Raw genomic sequence first — 20,007 nt, 5'->3', positions numbered from 1 at the left:
CTGGGGTGGGTGGAGGAAGAGAGAGGATGGGGAGGGGGCTGGGTTAGGGGCCTTGCCTCTGTCTGGCTTCCAGGATGGGGACTGGGGGTGGAAAAACACATTCTGAGTGAAAAGCAGCCGCCTCCTGCAAGTGGAAGGGAGTGGGATGAAAAAGGGAAGCCAAGCTCCAGGAGGTCCCTTTGGCTTGAGCCTCAAGCCTTCCTCAGTTGGCTCCTCATAGGGTTTGCCTTTCTATCATGAAAGAGGAAAATAGGGGCGGGGGACAGGCAAGAAGGGGACCAGACTGAGCCCTACTTTTCCTTTAGGTGTCAGAGGACAATGAGCTTGTTCTGGGAAGTCTTAAAGGGAGGGAGGAGGAAGCAGTGATCTCAACCTCCAGATCTTCTGTCTCCTGGGTGGGAGGAGGGCTCAATTCAACACTAATTAAATACCACCTCTATGTACAGAATATTATGCTAGAGTGCTAGAGGGCATAGAAATTTAGATAGGATTCTGCCTTCCCAGAACTTCTAGTAAAGAAGTATGACATATCCAAAACAACTCACATTTACATAATACTTCAGGATTTACAGTGCTTCTGTGAGACAAGTAGGTCCAAGTATTATCCCCATTGGAGAGAGAAAGCAAACTGAGGCTTACTTAGAAAGGCGAAATAATTTGCTCAGGATCACACGATAGCAAGTGCCCGAGTCGGGCTAAGAATCTGATTCTTTCCCAACTCCAAGGGCCCTGCCAAAATACCAGACTTCTGGCATGCAGGATTACATCAGTGCTTTCAAAAGAAGCAAAACACGGTGTAGGGTTAAATGAGGTCCAAGGCAGGAGATCATTACCAACTCCTGATCAGCAAGGACACGCTGCAGGAAGAAGCGCCCCAATTGGACTTTACGTGATGGATAAGAAAGAGTCCAACAGATGAGAGCAGAGAAATGGGGCATTTCAGACATAAGTGTGACCAAAAGACAAGAACCACCAGGCCAGTATGGAGGTGAAGATGCTCAATTTTAACTAGAAAGTAGGTGGTCTGGAAAGGGACAGGAGCTGAAGCTAGAAGGTAACATGGTGCAGGTTGAGGGCTTTGAATGCCCTGCAAAGGAGCCTGAGCTTAATGGTAGGAAACTACTGAATGGTTTTGAACTAAAGATTGACCGATTGGAGTTAGCACAAGGAAGCCTCTTGGCAGAGACGGTGGCCTGCATGGGGAAGAGAATGGAGCTGGGAAGATGGGTTAGGAGCTAATGCGGCTGGAACCCACATGAGGGTAATTGTGGGAATACAGAGTCCGGGGCTGTGGGATGGAGCTGGTGCCATCACCCTGCCATGGTGGGAAGAGGAGAAAGAAGGTGACAGAGGAAGCTCCCGCGTCAGGGCCCTGAGCCAGCTGGGGGAGAGGCAGAGCCAGGCCCACGCATAGGAGTCGGGAGAAAACCAGAGACAGAGAGGAGAGAGAAAGAGAGACAAACTGAGAAGGATGGGGAGAGAAAAGGAGGAAAGGGAGAAACAGGAGGAGGAAAGAGGGACAGATTGAGAGGAGAGAGAGATGGTGAGGGAGAGAGATGGAAATAAAGAGATGGAAAGGGAGGGAGGAAGGGAAGGAGCAGGGAAAGAGAAGAGAATGGGGAGACGGGAGGGAAAGAGAGTGGGGGAAGAGAAGAGATAAAGAGAAAGGGTAACGGAGAGGAAGGGAGAGAAACAAAAGATTGGTTCAAACTGCTACAGACTGCAGGGAAGGTATGTTTTCTCTCTGTCAGCCCAGACCCCTGAGCACCCAGGCAGGAAGCTTTCAGAGCAGCCCCGCAGCCAGCTTCTTGTCTTTCTCGTCAGCTCCCTTCTCCCGGAGAAGATGGCTGCTTCGTGCTCGCTGAGGGTACCCTCTCCCCCTCCGGAGCAGCACATTCTGCCCTGGGGCTCCCTCTTTCCTTCCCCCTTTTAGAGCTGCCCCACACTAGGAGGAGACACCCTCAGACTGTGGAGAAGAGCCTGTCTTTGATAGGGAGCGGGCTGGCCTGGGGGGGGGGCTCCCTTTGCCCCCTTAGGCCTCTCCTGTAGCCAGGAGAGTTTTGCTGAGGAGCCCAAAGCCCGTGCTCTCTGCCCCGGGGTAGGCTGGATTGGGGTGTGAGCCGACATTTCTGAAGTTGTACTGCCCCCTTGCAGCTAGTGAGGACATTGCAGCGCCTTGCGGTACAGACCTAGGGGTGCACTGGCAGACATTTAAGGGACCACAGAACATAGAACACAGAATTTCAGAGCCAAAAGAGCCTTAAAGTAGAGGACTTACATTGTCGGAGCTGGAAGAGGCCTTGGGGAACACCAGGTCACAGAGCCTCAGATTAGGAAGTCAGCTCAGAGGCCTTCTTAATCCAGGCTGTAGTTGACAAGAACCTTCCCCTCCAAGAGGGAGAAAACCCCCTGTCCCGAGGCTGACCATTGCACCTGTTAGGAAGTAGTCCCCACCTTGGGCCCAAACCCGAGCCTTGTACCTCCTGCTGTGCTCTGGGCCTAAGACAAAGAGTCTCCCTGCCCCGCCTGATTGGTCCTCTGATACTTAAAGCCGCTGCCATGTTCCCCGAGGCTTTTCCATGTCCCTGGCTCCTTCAGCCGGTCCTTGGGCATCACACTCTCTGGTCCCCTCTTCTCCCTGCTGCCTTCCTTGGGACTCACTTCAGAGACTTGGTGTTCCTGATCGTGGCGCACAGACCTGTATTCTAGACGGGGTCTCGACATGCAGAGTTTAGCAGAATTGCCTCCTCCGTTTCTAGGCATTAGGCCTAGGGCTGCACTAGTTGTTCCAGCTGCCACATCACTGCACTGACAGTTCATTAACACCCCCAGATCTTGTTCTGATGAACGTTATCTCTCCACGCCTTCCTTCATCCTGCTCTTCTTCAGGTAATTGTTTTTTAATCCAAGTGTAAGACTTTACATTAACCTTAATCAAACTTCATCTTGTTAGTGTTATTTTAGCCAGTGGAGATTTTTTTGGGTCTTGATTCTTTATCATCCCGTAGATTAGCTACCCCTCCCAGTTCTAAGTCATTGGCCAGGTTGATAAGTTCCCTCTCATTATTATTATCTCACTATTCTCTCATCTTAGTTAATCATCATCTTTAATAGCACAGGACCAAGGATGGATCCCCCGAGGGCTGTATTAGAAGCTTCCCCCCATTTGACATTGGCTTGTTAATTGATATTCTTTGGGTCTGCTCACAGTCAATCAGCCACTTTTAACTCACCTAAATATACTGTCACCTACTCCAAAGCTTCTTACACTATGAGTTGAAATTGAATGTGGGAATTGTGAAATTGATTTATTATCAATACATGTCTTGATCTGTACACCTATTTTATATACCTTTATACACTGGGTCATATAAAGAAGTCTTAAGAAGCCCTGATCTAGTCTATATCCCTTTTTCTTATCCATGAGGCTATCACAAGACTCTGTTGGTGTACAATATATATATATATAGTATTCCACTTATCTACCAATCTAGTAATCTCATCAGAAAAGTAAATCAGAAAAGGGTCATCTGACATGACCTGTTTTTCTCCAGGAAGCAATGCTGGCCTTTGGTGATCACCATTGTCCTTTGTGGATGCTCATGAACCATCCCTTTAATAATACATTCTAGAATGTTGACAGTTGTTTAAACCAAACTAACATAGTTCTCAAAACTCTTTTCTTCCTCCCTTTTTAAAAAATCAAGGTAACATTTGTCTTTATACCTTCTCCCATTTGCAGCCATCTTTCAGAGATGACTGATTAAGCAATGCTATCTGCTAACATTACAGTAGGGAGTACTTTTTCTGGGCCTTCTGACTCAGATTTATTGAAGGCAACTGTCTTCCCATTTATTCATTTATCTTCAGTCTACACTCTTCTAACTATGTTTGGTTTGTTCTCATTACAATGATCATTTTTGTCAACAGAGAAAACAGAAGCAAAATAAGAATTGAGTAGCTCTTCCTTCTCTTTGCCATTATTATTGTCCCATTCATCCCTAAAAATTATCTTATTCTCTTTTCTGGAGATAAAGGAATCCCCAATAAACAAAGCTGTTTCTCCTTAGTATCCATCATTAATATCAATTCAACTCAGACTTTTGTGTTCTGGATATTAGTTGGGCAGGAACATAATTCTTGATTTTATCAATTATCTTTTAAACATCCGAATTAGTTAATAAATTCCCTTTGTATACACAGCATTTCCATTTGTACTTCAGAATTTCATTCTTGAGAACTTATGCCTCTTGAGTCAACTTCTGCTGACTTTTTAGGCCTCCATAGGCTATTGATTCCTTCTCTGAACTTTAAAAATCTGTTTTTCCTAAATCTAGCTTAGCTCTGTTTATTTCTTTCACCATTTTTCAGATAATCCCATCCCAACCAGTTCCTCTCATTTCTACTTCAACATCCAGTTAATTCCCCAGAATTAATCAGAATCAGGTTCTGAATAGCAGTACTCATTGCTTTCTCAACCTTTTGAAGAATATTACCATTGATTCATACTTCTAATTACACAAATGCTGAATTGAGGCTCAGAGAAGGAAAGTACGGGATTATGGTGAAGGAGGGACATCCTAGAGGATGGAAGGTTGGGGAGCTGAGCCGTCTAAGTCATAGTGAAAGGGGGGGGGGGGGGAACAGTGGAAGGAAGGTTAGATCTGCAATCAGAAGACCTTAATTAGAGTCCCAGCCCTCTATGACACTAACTTTAATTTAAGTAAATCTTTAGTTAAGTAAATTTTTGGTTTCTTTACCTGTAAAATAGGGATAATAATAATAATAATTGTAATGCCTTTCTCACAGGGTTGTGTTGAGAAAAAGCAAGATTATTAATTCTAAAATACTATAGAAATGTGAGTAATTATCCATTATCTAGAAGTAGAATCCTGGTTTCTAATAGTCAGAGACCTCACATACACACTGCTCCTGGGCCACCCCCATCCCCCAAGAATAAGTAGGCTCTATTGACTCTGGTGGGGGTTTTGCAGGGAAGTGAAGGAATTCGAGGACCATCAGGCATGCCAGGCCCTCCAGGACCTCCCGGACCCCCTGGTATACAGGTAAGGGCTTCACTTGCCACAGGTAAGTAAGAGGTAAGGGAGCAGAAGGGCCAAATAAGCTTCAGTCCCCTGGGGCCCCAATCCAGTCACTGTCCTAGGCACATGGAACATGGAACACTTCTTTTCTCTACTTTGCAGGGTCCTGCTGGCCTCGAGGGACTAGATGGGAAGGATGGGAAGCCTGGTTTGAGGGTAAGATGGTGGGATCAAGATGGATGAGGAGGTTTTGTGGTCATTCCAGCCCCCACAAAAAAGCCCTAGAACCTTCAAGAGCATGAGATTTAATAGAGTTGAGAACCCCTTGCCTCTATCATAGCTGTAGGTTCCAGAGCCCCTGTCTCTTTCCTGTAAGATTTGGATGTTCTTAGGCATCTGGAAGGTTCCGTTCCTTTCAGGCTTGTTGGTATTCATAGAAACCAGGACAAGAAGCAAAATGAGGAGTTGCTGAAGTTACCAAAGACATTGGGCAGTGAGACTAAATGAGGTCAGGCTGTGGGCTTCAAAGGCCTGAAACAACCCCCATTTCCTTGTGTATCATTTACTGGGCTCCATCAGAGAAGTGAAGTGGGATGGAATCCTAAGTCTTTAAGCTCATCTAGTTCAGCTTCCTGAGGAAACTGGGGCTACAGCAGGAGAAGAGATTTGGCTATAGGGAAGGACTGGCAAAGCCAGGCTAGGCTCAAGCCACTTTCCATGAATCTCTTATCCAACAGTCCAAGTTTCTTTATCCAGGAATATGATGATTGGGGGGGGGGCGTGATTTGGCCCCAGTGAATATGGACAAGAGGTAACTGGAGTAGACCTTTGGCCTGATGCTCTTGTCTTTCCTTAGGGGGACCCTGGCCCTCCTGGACCTCCAGGACTCATGGGACTCCCGGTAAGTTTTCCTGTGAAGTAAAACCTGGCCACTGATGGAGAATGAGCAACTCCCTGTAGCAGGAGGCTCAAGGATAAAATTCCTAAGAATGTAATCCAAGCTTTTCTCTTGCCCTGACTTGTTGCATTCAGAGCCATAAGAGTTTGTTTTTTTTAATTAAAGAGCAGACATAAATTTATTTGAAAATGATCGCTATCTCTTTCTTCCAGGGCTTCAAAGGAAAAACAGGACATCCAGGCCTCCCTGGGCCCAAGGTGAGTAAGGGGGTCTCTTTTCCTGTTGGGGCCATTTTTGCGTGTTCTGGAAGCCCAGCACTGACACTGGGTAGTAGTGGTGCCATGCCTTTGTTGTACTTTGGGCATCTCTCTGCCCCCTTCCCCTCACCATGGGCAAATTCAAGGCTTGGCCGATTCCCATCTACTTCCCTCACTGACTTGAGCCAAGAGGAGTCCCCTTCTGGAGCACAGCAGGTGGTCACTGACCTCTGGCAGGGGTGGCCATTGCCAGCAATATGTGGCTCCTGAGGGGAGCCCGGGACAACAGGCTCTTTTCTCTTCCAGGGCGACTGTGGTAAACCAGGCCCTCCTGGCAGCAGCGGGAGACCAGGAGCTGAGGTAAGGTCTGGCTCCCTTACAGTCACTTGATGACTGTCTAACCCTCCCAGACCTGGAGACTTCTGCTTTTAGGCTTCCAGGGGCTCTCCAGCTCTGCTGCTGTCTGAGGCTCAGCAGCTTCCTGAGTCTCCTGAGGGCTGGGGTCTTTCATCCATGAGTATAGGGGCAAGGCTCTCTTACTCTGCTCCCCCTGAATATATTAGCATGGGACAGAAGAGAAATGGCTGCATTTGAAGAGTCAGAAGACAGGAGTTCCTGTTCTGACTCAACCACTAGTTAGTTCTCTCTCAGATCTTGGTAAGGTCCCTTTCTTTTTCTGCAAAATGAGGAGATTTGATCAATGATCCCTAAAGTCATCTCTAGTTCTAAAATTCTTTGACTTGAAATGTGCCCTGAGGTACAGCTTGTGATCTGTGGCACTCTAGAACACCCTTGGCTCCTTCCCCTTCTCACCGGGACTCCCTGGGGCCATTGAAACCTGTATGCAAGAGTCTGGTATCAACCTGTCACTATTGCTCTTGTCCATGGGGAAGACAGTAGCTTGCTGTGATATGACCATATGTGCTTATCTAGCTGCACAGAAAGGGCGAACCTGCTCTAAAGAACTATTCCATCTTGTTCTCTATTTCCTCTCTTGGGATATTGTCTGGCCCATAACCGGCTTCTGGAAGTCTGGCCTCTTAAGTCTGATCTCCAGAAATGTCCTCAGAATTTGCCTGGTCTCCTGCAAACACCATCCTGCTGTAGAGTCTAGTAGAAATGGCTGCAGGTACACACTAACTTTTCTGTTTATTACCTTTCCTGTATCCTGTAGGGTGATCCTGGCCCCATGGGACCCCAGGGGAGACCTGGACCACCCGGGCATGCAGTAAGTTGAAATTTGGCAGCTGCTACTTTCAGAGAAAAGCCCTAGCTTGGGGGGGGGGGGAAGTGATAGAGTCAGTATCCTAGAACAGAGAGTAAAAGATGCGTTTGTGCCAGGGCTTCCAGGTCTGATGGCTCTGAGGCATTGAGTGGTCATTAAAAGAGCATCTCTTTTTCATCCTCGCCAGAGCTTGATGAGCCATGATTATGGAAATGAGGGGCAGACTTGCACTGGGAGGAAGAGCCTCATTATTTACTAGGCCTAGGGACAGAGAAGGGAAGGGATGCTTTTCTATGGTATCTACGTGATAAGTATTGGGCGAGAAATTTGGGTTAGTGCCGGTGAAGTCACAGTGCTCTGAAGTTCTATTCAAAGGCCTTTACTGACTTTGCTGTTTTTCTGTATGAATGGATGGTGGATACATGGATGAATCCCATTCAGTTCCTGCTCTCTGGAAGCTCACCCTTGAGTACAAGAGACAAAATAAATATGCACTGTTGGACACTAAGTAAAATTTCAAAAAGTCCAAATCCTCCAGCAAAGGCTGAGAAAGACTCAGGATACTAAGATGTGAGACAAAGGCCCCTCTCATTCCTGCCAGATTCCTTATTGGGGGCATGGCACTCTCATTTGATTTAAACCCAATGACCAATGCCTCACAGGACATGACTAAGTCTCTCGACCAATCTTAATTTCCTGTTGAGTCAAATCAAGTTGGAAAGCATTTATTGAGCATTGACTGTATGTCAGGCACTGTACTAAGTTCTGGGAATACAAATCTATCCAGAAAGACAGGCAGTCCTTGTCATTAAGGAACTCACACTGACAGGGAGACACAGAAAGAGTTAGGGGCTACAGTATGAAGGTCCCGAGGCCGTGAGTCCAGGTGCAGCCTGGAAGGAGGAGAAGGCATGCTTGGGCCGCCTCCTTAAACTGGAGCTTCAGGGAGGAATCGGTTTCTCGGAGGGAGAGGCCGTGGGGGCTGAAAGAACTTCCAGCGTGGAGAGTCGATCAGACTGGAGTGAGCCCCAGGTTTCTGTGAGATGGTGGAGCCAATTCTGACCCCGCATGCTTTCCAGGAAGACCGTGAAGAGCAAGACTAGAAGGAATGGGGAAAGGGTTTTTAAGCTATAGCAATATTAGGTACCATTTTTATTATCGTCAGTACCCTCCTCTGCATTGCTGGGCCAGGCAGCCCAGCTGGTTTTTTCCATCCTGCTTCATTTTTTCTCTTTCTCATCCCAGGGTCCCCCTGGATCTCCCGGCCAGCCTGGGCCTGCTGGGATCAGTGGAATCGTAAGTACCAATTACTCTTGTTCATTTTCTCTCCCTGTAGGCTTGCCTAGCTCAGCTGTGAACGGGGAAAGAAGAAACCTTTTGTGCCCATTCTATACCATCTGGTGTCAGCCTCTACTACACCTCCATTCCCCAGCACACACACATTTGATTACATTCATACTCTGTCTCTGTCTCTGTCTCTCTTCCTCTCTGTGTCTCTCCTCCTTTCTTGGTCTCTGTCTGTCTAGCTCTTGTTTCTCTCCTCCTCTCTCTGTCTCTCTAATTCTCTCTCCTTCTGTCTCTTTTTCTCTATGTGTGTCTGTGTCTCTGTCTCTGTGTCTCTCTCAATTTCTCTCATACACTCTGCCTAAGAGAAAGTGATGAAGAGGGATCTGGAATCCTGTACCATCTCATTGTACATTGTACTTCCCCAGTGGGAGGAGTGGAGGTGGATCTTGTAGGCAGCCTAAACTATTGCTGGCATTTCTTTCTTCCTTCTCCTTGTTTCTCTTCTGCCTCCAGGGACTTAAAGGAGATCGGGGAACCCCAGGAGAAAGGGGTCTTGCAGGTCTTCCAGGTGAACCTGGTGCCCCTGGGCACCCTGGACCCCCAGTAAGTATCTGGCTGGGGAAGGGCTATCTCTCAGTCAACACTAGTGCGTTTGGCACGGAATCCTACCAACAGCCATTACAAGAACAAGGGAAGCTGCACAGGGCCCTTGCTGTAAGGGATTTTGAAGTCTCATGGACAGAGAGGACTTGTACCTGATAAATTGGCGGCATCTACTACATCATAGTAAAAGCAAAATTACAAAATGTAGAGGTAGTAGAAGTGGTAGAGGTGGGGGAGAAGGCCAGAAATACAACTCCACCGGGTGTCAGAACTCGAGGTCACCAGAGCCTAGCCATGTGAGAGGTCATTCCTCCGAGCCTCAGTTTCCAAGTTTTGGGCTCTGTACCTTATAGGATTATTGTTAGGAAAGTCGTCCTTAAGCTGTAAAACCTGGAGGAAACTTAGGACATAAAGCCCAGTGTGCACCAAGTCCTGGGCTGGGCGGGCTTGTCACTTGGGACAGGGAGGCATTTTTCCTTTTTTCCTGGAGAGCTCCAAGTCCAAAGGAGAAAACATTCAATTGACGTGTTCAGCTGTTTCCAACTGTGGAAACCTTAAAGACACTGTAAACTGTGACCCAATACCACACATAAGGTTGTGACAACAGCTCTCTGGGCTATAAAATGACATTTTTTTCCCTGGCTTTGCCCTGATATATACTGACTGTATAACCCCTGAGCAAGTCACCTAACTGCTTAGCAAGCTAAGAGACTCAAACCTATATGTCTCATAGAAGGTATCAATCTGCATTTTCTCATCCAGGGAAGAGTACTCTGTACCAATGAAATTCAGTCTCCATCCTTATCCCTGAGAAAAACGACAGGAGTCTGAGTTGTGGTGGCAGAAATTTGGCAGAGAATCTGCATCCCCAGGTTTAGGAAGCATGTTGGGTCTCAAGATCTTCCCCAGGGTTGTGGGCAAGGAAGGGGCTGGGGCTGCTGAAGGAAGGGTCCAGGCCATGGCTCCTGACTCTGTTTTCTCTTGTTGTGGTCAGGGTGAGCCTGGATCTGATGGAGCGACCGGCAAAGAGGTATTGTGTCACAAAAGTCCCTCGCCACTTCTCCGGGCCACTGTGGCCACTTCTCGCCTGCTAGCTCCCCTGTCGCCCCCTGCCCTGTCTTTGGCTCAGCGTCCCTCTCCTGAGCCATGGAACTGCCAGAACCTGCCATTCTGCTCCTCTACTCCAATGCCTTTCTCACCAAGGTCTTCACACTCTGAGCTGAGGAGAAGGGCCTCTCCTTGTCCCACAGACTCCAACAATGGCCTCAGCTATGGCCTGCTTAAAGCCCTCTCTGCATCCCAGCAGGGCCTCTCCTTGTCTCCTGTGGGACTGATCTCTGACCTTTGCTTTCTTCCAGGGACCTCCTGGAAAGCCAGGACCTTATGGCCTTGTTGGCCCAAAGGTAAGAAGAGCAAACCCCTTCTGGCCTCGGTTCTGGGGGGATGAGCTGTCCCCAGCATAGTCTGGGACAGGACACCAGACGTGAGCAGAGTTTATTGCCATTACTGGCAGCTGCAGGGTGGCCAGGGGGAGGCCAAGAGGCAAGAGAGAAAGGCCTAAGCAAAACCACAGGCCAGATCCTGGTCAACCAAGTCCCACTCGAAGGGCACATGCTGGCCTTGGCTTGGAAGAACAGGAATTCCTCAAATTAAATATTAAGTAACTTCTTTTCCATAGGGTGACCCTGGATCTGCAGGACAGAAGGGCGAGCCTGGAGAGAAGGGGAGAGCCGGCATGCCAGGAGGACCTGGCAAGAGTGGCTCCATGGGCCCTATTGGGCCACCAGGGCCTTCTGGTGAGAGAGGCCACCCAGGTTCTCCTGGGCCTGCTGGGTCTCCAGGGCTGCCAGGACTGCCTGGAACAATGGTAAGCAGGAAGGAGGGCGCACACATATACGATGGGGTCACTCAGAAATATGTGGTTATAGTATGGAAATATCTTGCAAGTTCTTCTGGACTTTGTGGAAAGAAAAAAAGGTTCAGAAGCTCACAGCAAGGCAAGAAAGCAAAGCTCCCAAAGAAATGTTGCCCTTCCCTACCCTTAAATCCTATAAAACTCAGCTGCTTAAACTAGGGTCATCATCCCACAGGGGGGTCTCATAACTGAAGACGGGGATCACAAAGTTATTTGTAAATGTTTGATTTGTTTACCTATTTTATATACCTACATACCAAGGGTCACAAAAAAATTTCTTGGGTGAAAAGGGGTTGCATGTGAGAAAAGTTTTAAGAAGCCCAGTATAAAAAAAAAAAAAAAAAAAAAAAAAAAAAAGCCCAGTATAAAAGTTTCCATTCAGATGAAAAACATGCTTTTTAGAAGACCTGAAGTGAGCTCACTGTCTCCTTCTCTCTTCCTCTCACAGGCAGATATGGTGAATTATGATGAAATCAAGAGATTTATCAGACAGGAGATCATCAAAATGTTTGATGGTAAGTGATCATAGGGGCCTTCCTTGCTTGATTTCCTCAATCATTATGTGCCTCTAGTCTTCTTCATGCAACCAGACCAACTTCTTTGTTCAGTCCAGCTTTTTCCTAACCACACCTCTTCCCCCATCCCCTAAGCCCTCCTTCAGAGCTCCCTATTTTAAGGCACAGCCTATGCACACCCACCATATGCCTCCTACTTCTCCATTGACCTCGGTCTGACTGACAGCAATTTCCAGGTCTTCAAGACTCTTGTGCTCAGGGTCTCACAGCCATGTAACTATGAACAAGGAACTTCTTCCTTTGTTAGGACTAACTCCCATCTCTGCAGTAGCTGAGGGCCTACAAAGGCTTTCCTCCTCATAATCCCATAAGGCACATAGTTTGCCCCATCTTGCCACTGAGCAAAGAGCTCAGGAACTTCAAGAGCACTTCTCAGGTCAGGTCACCCAGGGACTGGAAGCCAGGTCCTTCCAACTCTAGATCCAGAATTTTTCCGCTCTCTTGGGCTGCCTCCCTGGAGATGGGCTTCTTCGCATAAAGCTGCTTGAAAACCCAGGGAGTATAAGGATTTGTAAGCAGGATAGCCAATGTGGAGAGCAGGCCCCAGCTTCTCCTCTGCCATTCCTGACCCTTCCCAGGGAAGGAAGGAAAAGTGTAACAGCCTCTAGTGGGCACCCCTCCTAAAGTTAGGTGGTTTTGTGTTCTTAGCATCCAAGTGAAAACCCCTCGGACTGCATTTACACCCCTTATTTTGTCATCTGGGGAGTGGAGGAGGAGGGAGGTTCCAGCATGGCAGAAGGGACTTTGGAACCCAGAATGTCAGAGCTGGGGAGACGTTAGCCAGCGATTCATTCTCCAGATGAGGAAAATGAACAATATTTTATTCCCTCTCCTTCTCCCTCTTTAAAGAAGTTTGGATCAATCACTGATTCACGACCAAGGATGAAGGCAGGGCTCTCTGAAGTTGAATGGTGAGAAGGGGAGCCCCAGTGACGAACCTGTGCCTTTCCTTGCAGAGAGAATGGCTTATTACACATCCAGGATGCAGTTCCCCGTGGAGATGGCTGCAGCCCCAGGTAGACCAGGACCCCCAGGGAAGGACGGCGCTCCAGGCCGACCAGGCTCCCCAGGCTCCCCAGGACTTCCAGGACAAATTGGCAGAGAAGGCCGCCAGGGCCTGCCAGGAATGAGAGGTAGCTCTGCTTGGACATTGAATAGGATATCTGTGATTCTCAAGACCCCAGGCCAGCCTCTATTTCTTGAACACTCTGGCAAAAGTTGTTAGCATTTTGCAGATTTTATTTGGTCACACTTTCCCTTCTGCTTGGTGCCAGATGCCCTTAGACATCTCTATCCTTGTGATGTTGCTATAGAAAGGCCCTTGGGTGCATTCTTTATACCTGTCCATGCCTGTGTGAGTGCACAGGAATGTGTGTGAAGGGGAGCACGGGGGTGGTTTAGGAGGCTCTGTGTGTGGGGGGCACTAGGGCTGTCCAGCATGGCCAGCCTGGTTTAACATTCTCCTATCCATGTGGGTCTTCTTACCTTCATTCCCTTTGTGGCAGGTTTGCCCGGTACAAAAGGTGAAAAAGGAGACACTGGCATTGGCATTACTGGAGAAACGGGTCTCCCTGGCCCTCCAGGTAAGAAGAATCAGCAGGAGTTCAGGGGGAAATGGAAGATGGGAAATGACCCTGGACTAGCTAGGCAGCTGTCTTTCCCCCAGCCAGATGGTTCCTTAATCACCCCTAGGTAGAATTTCACACAATCATGGCTCAATCCATCAACCTCTGCTCATTGAGCACCCACAGTGCCCAGAGTCCCATGTTAGACACTTGTCTGACTCATTTAGAAAATGAAACTGTTTTACCTCATTTTTATTCACTTCCTCGTTGAGTCAATTCAATTTAATATCTTCTAAAGGCAAGACCAAGGAGGATAAAAAATGGCCAATTTCTGCTCTTAAGGGAATAAATCTTCAGGTGAGGGTGAAGATACAAAGTACCTGGACTGCCCAGGGGAAGAATAATAAGAAAAGCAGCTTCCCTTTCTGAGGGATAAGCTTAAAAGTGATCTCTTTTCCACTGTCCAGGGAACTAGGTAGTGCAAGGGAGCTCCTCCTGATTTTATAGGTGGGGAAACAAAGGCTCAGGTGGAAAGGACTTGCCTCTCCTTAGACAAAGAAAGCATCAGGACTAGGGTTGGAACCAGTGATTGCAAGCCCACAAACTTTCAGCACCATTTTTCTCCAGGGAATCAAGGGAAAGGAGGCACTTGTTTTAGGTGAGAAGGGATGAGTTTCCTAATCTCTTCTTCATGTTTCCACTCTAGGTCCCCAGGGACCCCCAGGGTATGGAAAGCTGGGCCCAACTGGGCCCATGGGTCAACAGGGGATCCCTGGAATCCCGGGCCCCCCAGGCCCAACAGGACAACCTGGAAAGGCAGGCCACTGTAACCCTTCAGACTGCTTCAGTGCCATGCCCATGGAGCAGCAGTATCCACCAGTGAAAAGCATGAAGGGGCCATTTGGTTGAAATGGTGTGCTGGCCATTAACATTAAGGACTCTCTTGGGACAGCCAAAGCTCTGTGGTCCTTCTGACTGGTTGTGAATGATTTTTAAAATTGCTGTTGATATTTTTTTAAAGAAAACACCTCCTCCAACACACACACACACACAAACACACACATAACATCCACCCATACACACAGACACACACCACCCCCCAATCCCTGTTGTAACTTACCAAATTCCCTGTCTGTCTTTGTTCTCTGTAGGCCTGTTCCAGGTTCAGGAAAGATAATATCCCTTGTCATACTCACTCAAGCCAGAAATGGTCTGTAGTGAGACTACTGGAGGTGGTCCCTGACTCCAGATTTCCTTTTTTTTTCCCCAGCACTTCTCTTTTAGTTGTTTTTTTTTTTTTCCTTATGTCTTATTCCATCAAGACAACAACATCTCTGAACCTCTTGCCCTCTCTTCCTTGGGAAATTTCTCAGGAGGCCGGCAGAAGGAATTTGGCTCGGCCTTTTGAGTGGCAAGAGAGGTTCAAAAATGCTACTTCTGATTCAGAGAGGTCTCCCCCCACTCCCTTGCCTGAAAATAGTCTTGCCCTGATGTTCATCTCCATGTGTAGACTGTGACTAAAATTCTGCCTGGTTTAGCTCTCCCTGTACCTTGAAGAATGCACGAGTTTACACTCAGCTGCCCGACAGTGCCTTCAGGCTTGTTATCCCTCCTCATCGGTTCAGTGGCTCACTGATGATTGAGAGCCTATGCAAAAGGGTGAAAGATAATCTTATGTACCCAACAGAGACAGCTAGGGAATGCTTGGGGGAAATGAGGTAGAACCTCCTGCCTGCGATAATCTCTAGCCTTGTCTTCAGAAAAAGAACTTCTGACAACCCCCTTTTCTAAACTGCAAATTGCATCAGCTGGGATTCTCACTCACTGCCTATTTCCTTTACAAGGTAACCTGAATCTCTTATTTGGAAACCAGCTTGCCATGGACATGTTGGGGTCTGTCAATGTGGGAACTACCGAGTTTATTTCTAAATCTCTGATGAGCTAAGTCTGATGGGATTTGGTGATATGCCTCCTGACTGCCTTTGTACAATGACCAGGTCAAAAAAAAAAAAAAAAGGCATTATAGAAATATTCCTGTCCCAGCTTCATCCTCATTCATTTTTCCAAATGCTTGATCCCTCTGGCCCAGTGGGCTGATTGCCCTGTGCAAAAATAACTGGTGTCCAAAAGGATTTCCAAAGAAAGCCGTTCAGTTGGATGCAACCCTGGCTTTCTGAAAGTTTTATTAGTGATGGATAAACTTCAAAGGCAGCACAGAGGCAGTAAGTTCAGATGTTTATCTCAATCCCTTGAGGCTCACAAGTAGGATGGTAAATTGTTCCCATGACATTTCTGAAACTTCACTTTTCTATATGGGCCTGAAATAACTGTGAGAACTGACTTTCTGGTAGTCAGAAGCAGAGGTGTGCTGATTAGGAAAGGAATGAGACCCACCAGATTCCTCCCAATTCCACAGTATTTCCAGGGGGACTCTGAGGAAAGATGTAGCTGGCTCTTGTTTTACCAGGGATGCTTTGTTTACATGAATTCCAGTGTACTCTATTAAAAAAAAAAAAAAAAAAAAAGCACAATCTTTGCATCAAAACATTGGCTGTAGTCTTGGATACAGGAGGAGAGGAGACAAATGTTAGCACTCCCACTGGAAGACAGACTGCCATTTGCTTTTGTGGGCTGGGGTATCTTTACTGAAGACATAACACTTTTGAGGATTATAATGGTGGGAAAGGGGGAAAAAAAGAGCTGGGTGCCAGCTGCTATATTGGGTACCTTGACATAAAAAATTGGACTGGAGAAGGTCTATTGGGAAGCTTGCAATCCATTCTTTTCAAGGGTTAAAGAATCCCTCTCATAGCAGGATGGTTCCTCACTTTAATGAGTCAAGTTACTGCTAGTCTGCGATAATTATCCTACAATCCAAATTTGAAGGTTTTTGTGACAAATCTATCTCCCAGGTATTAGAAATTGCTGCATCATCTTGGGCCACACAGGACCATGGGGAAAATCTGAGCACTTTCTCCTTTTAATGTGGTTGGTGGAAAATCTTAACCACTCACAAACTTGCTCATCAGCTATTCTGGTTTGGAGTAGATGGCACAGGAGTTAATTAGATAATCCCAAGAGGGGACATGGTCTCTGAAGGCCTTCACTTCACTCCTGAGGTGTTCTCTTCTATTTTGTGGTCGTCTTGGAAGATTTCTTCATCCCTTCCAAAATGGCAAGGAGGGACTTATTGGTCCATATTGTTAGGTTTTCGGTGGTAAGATCCATAAATGAGGAAACTGGAACATTCACAGAAGCCTCTGTAAAAGGAAGAAAAGGTCGCCAGCTGCATAAAGAGAAAGGAACTGAATTTGGAGTCTCGTAAAATTCAAATCCTCTAGTAACAATTTCCCCTGTCACGGAAACTAGCCAGACGCTCTTAAAAGTGGATTTTCGTTTATTGTCTGTTGACTCCTTGCATGTCTGTGAGATTTCATTGTTTTGGTGGTTGTTCATTAATGGTTTCTGGGGAGGAAAAAAAAGTCTATAAATTTACTTTCCATGCCCTCCCATAATGGAAGGGAAATGTTGCAAAACTGCCAAGTTGTGATGTTCCTTTCTCTGTTGGTTCTTTGCTTCAGCCTCCTTTCCACAAGCTCCATGAAGCAGTTAAAATTCTTCTGAACTTGATCCGGCTCAAGTCAGAATGAATCAATCCCCTGATATCTTAGTGGGTAATAGGCTTGCTTCCCGGTAAGCAGTGCTGGAACTGGAAGCTGAGCTGGAGAGTTTTATGAGGTGAGGTGGGTAGTAGGACTGGTCTATCTCTGGGGCTTGTAATATTTTCCAGAGGATGAGCCTCCTGTTGCCAAGTTATGCTTTAACTCTAAAGGGGTCAGCTCTGGAACTTTTTATTAGGCCAGGAAAGCATTCCAGGGCAGCATCTGCGCAGTCCCTCCCCTTTAGCCGCCACCCACATCTCAGTACTCAGAGACTCTGGTCGTCCTGCTTCAGCCCTCTCAAAAATAAACAACCGAGGCAGAACAAAGAGCCTTCCATGGTCCAAGAATCATTGAGCATCTGCGTGGGGGCCTGGGCTCTGACCTTCTGCCTGAAAGCCGGCTCAGGTCCTTCCCTACTCAGCCCTGCCCCATCTAAGTGCTTGAGGGGAGGCAATCATGCAGCAGGGAGCCCCCAGGAGCCTAAGCAGGCAGGGATCAGACACTGCTCCAACGCCCCCTCTCGGAGGTAGAATCGTCCACGGCCTGCAGCCCACCATGTGTCTCCATTGTGGGAGAGACAAACGTGTACATCATCTAAGAGTTAAAAGGAAACTTACCCCAGAACCACACAGCAAGTACATTTTAAGAGAGGTCACTACAACTGCATGTCACCGATTCCCAGCTAGTTAAAAAGAACCTAAGTTGTACCCCATCCCTCCTCCTTCCGATTGTCCACTTGAAGAAACATCCAGAAAGGGGAGTTGAGTAGCAAAACCAGGATTAGTATTAGAAGGGATCTTATAGATCGTTCCTTGCTAAGTTCTAACACGTATAAACTGGGGTCCCTGCTCTCCTGAAGAGAACACGAGAAAAGGGATATTGCAAACAACTCTTACACAGTAAGTAGATGAGAACAAGGAGGGGCCCTGTGTGGGGCCTGAGAGGATGGGAAGATGGAGCTCTGGGAATGTCCATTGTTTGCTATAAACGGAGCACTGGCCTGGTGGGGGTGGGGGGAGATGTCATGCTAGCTCAGGAGAGCCGCCCAGTCTGGAGTATGGAGGGCGGGAGGGGAACCGTGACACAAGACTGGAAGACCCTCTCCTCTATCCCACTGTTTCCAGAAGAAGAAACTGCCAAGGGACAATTGACTAAAGGCCTGGAGGAAGCCCTCCCACAGCCTGGGGCCCACGAAAAGTGACTGCTGCTCCGCCACTCTGTGAGCTTCCCCTCTCTGCACCTCAAAATCAACCTGTGCAAAGGAGGGGGCTCCAGGATGTCCTTCCAACAATGGCCCAAAAATATCCGGGCCAAGGGGAGCTCGCTGGCCGGAGGCTCGGTCCGGTGCAGGGAGAGCTCTGGGCCTGCCTCAGGGGATGGTTCTAGGCCCGGCCTTCTTGCCACACAGGACCCGGCGGTCTGCCTCAGCCTCCCCATCCGAAAAGTGAGGATTACTCTACTCAGGGGAGGATCAAGTGAGAGCGCTGCAAAGCGTTCTGCAAATCTCCAACCGCCATATGTGCGCTAAGTTAAGTTTTAAGCTGCTAAGTCCTACACACTAGGTATGTACAGGGGAAATGTGAACAAAAGACCCAGAATGAGCCGCTTCTGGGGTGTCGGTGGGTGGGCCCGAGGCTCAGCCGGGAAGGGGGCTGGGCTGTCACCGGCCAGCCTGTCCTCGGGCCGGAGCTCCGCCGGGGGCAGCAGGCCGCTCTCCCCCTCCCAGAGAGGTGGCAGCGGGGAAGGAAGGGGCTGGCTGCTAGGGAGAGTTCCACGAACCCGGGGCCGTCCCTTCTCCGGGGCTGCAGGGCTGGCCCAGACCGAGCGTCCCTCAGAAACGGGGCGCTTATTACCGCTGCTCTGTTATTGGTGGTGAAGCGCGCCAGTCTAGAGAAGGGAAGACCAGAGCTCACACCTTACTGCTGCTGCCCCGGGGCACGGCACAACCGGGTCTGCCAGCTGTAAACTGCCGTAAAGCGCCCCCGGCTGCCGGCCGTCCCCATTCTACTGAAGGTAAAGGCCAGCGGGGCTGAGAGCCTGCCCGACTACACTAGCCAGTGTCTGAGGCGGTGACTTCTGCGCTTCCTTCCGGCACACACTAGGTGCTCCTTAAGCGCTCGCCCTCTCGGCCCCACGTGCCCTTGTCCGGGCCGTCGGGGGAGATGGTGGGGGGCGGACTCCCCCCCTCAGGCCCTTACCACCGGCTTCTCCCCTCCCAGCGCCCGCGGCCATCTTCCCCAAGTGCTTTTCTCTCTCCTTATACACAAGTTAAAGACTGGGGCGCCGGTAGAAGGCAGCGTGGGGCAGACGAGGAGTCCAAGACAAGCACGTCCCAAGCCGGGGCGAAGGCCTGGGGGCGGCAGGCGTGTCCTGGGTGAGGGGGGCGAGGCCAGCGGGGGTGGGGGGTGCAGGGGCCCCTGGGGCCAGCTCCCCAGGGGCCCGAAATGCCACCCAGGGCCCAGAGCCGCGGCGTTCGGGCCGTGAGACCGCGGTGGCGCCTGGGCTGGATACGGCCACGGGAGCGCGCCGAGCGCCAGGCTCGGGGCCGCGCTCCCCACTAACAGCCGGGCACCTCAGTCTCCTCATCTCCGACAAAGGGGCAAAGCACTTTAGCGTCTGCCAAGAAAAACCCCAAGCGGGGTCAAGGCCAGTGGGAGGCGGCTGAACCAAAAGGTGAGAGGTGAGAGCGGAACTGATGACCTGGGGATCAGAAAGGGGCCAAAGGTCACTGGAAGGTGAAACGGGAGGAAGTGGCAAGTGTGAGGGGCAGTCATCACCCGATGCTGACTCTGCCCAGGCTTGATAAACGCGTGAGTCCACGAGCTCATGAATGAAGAAAGGGATGAGCACTCGGACTGTCGGGCTGAGGGGCGATCTCTAGAGTGCTCCTTAATGCTCCCCAGTGCTCCCTGTGCCTGCAGCTCCTGTCCTGCAGAGGGCGCTGCTAGTCAGATAAGCCCAACTCCGCCCCTCAGAGA

The 20,007-nt window shown here is 48.8% G+C and overlaps 1 protein-coding gene across 1 annotated transcript in view; it reads left to right on the top strand.

Annotated features, from left to right (window-relative positions):
* The window catches only part of COL16A1 (collagen type XVI alpha 1 chain), a 68,820-nt gene extending 52,928 nt beyond the window's left edge, over positions 1-15,892 (top strand). The window contains 15 exon segments of the mRNA XM_074305319.1: positions 4,995-5,066; positions 5,205-5,258; positions 5,899-5,943; positions 6,153-6,197; positions 6,504-6,557; positions 7,372-7,425; positions 8,668-8,718; positions 9,223-9,312; positions 10,307-10,342; positions 10,671-10,715; positions 10,991-11,179; positions 11,676-11,742; positions 12,759-12,935; positions 13,308-13,385; positions 14,074-15,892. Of these exon segments, the coding sequence (XP_074161420.1) occupies positions 4,995-5,066; positions 5,205-5,258; positions 5,899-5,943; positions 6,153-6,197; positions 6,504-6,557; positions 7,372-7,425; positions 8,668-8,718; positions 9,223-9,312; positions 10,307-10,342; positions 10,671-10,715; positions 10,991-11,179; positions 11,676-11,742; positions 12,759-12,935; positions 13,308-13,385; positions 14,074-14,276 (1,260 nt within the window). The 3' untranslated portion in view covers positions 14,277-15,892.
* Positions 15,893-20,007: the final 4,115 nt, after the last annotated feature.

This window comes from Sminthopsis crassicaudata, chromosome 3, assembly GCF_048593235.1.
Source record: "Sminthopsis crassicaudata isolate SCR6 chromosome 3, ASM4859323v1, whole genome shotgun sequence".
In the NCBI taxonomy this organism is placed as follows: domain Eukaryota; kingdom Metazoa; phylum Chordata; class Mammalia; order Dasyuromorphia; family Dasyuridae; genus Sminthopsis; species Sminthopsis crassicaudata.
The sequence above is the reverse complement of the archived record's forward strand: the minus strand, read 5'-3'. Positions and strand labels throughout refer to the sequence as shown.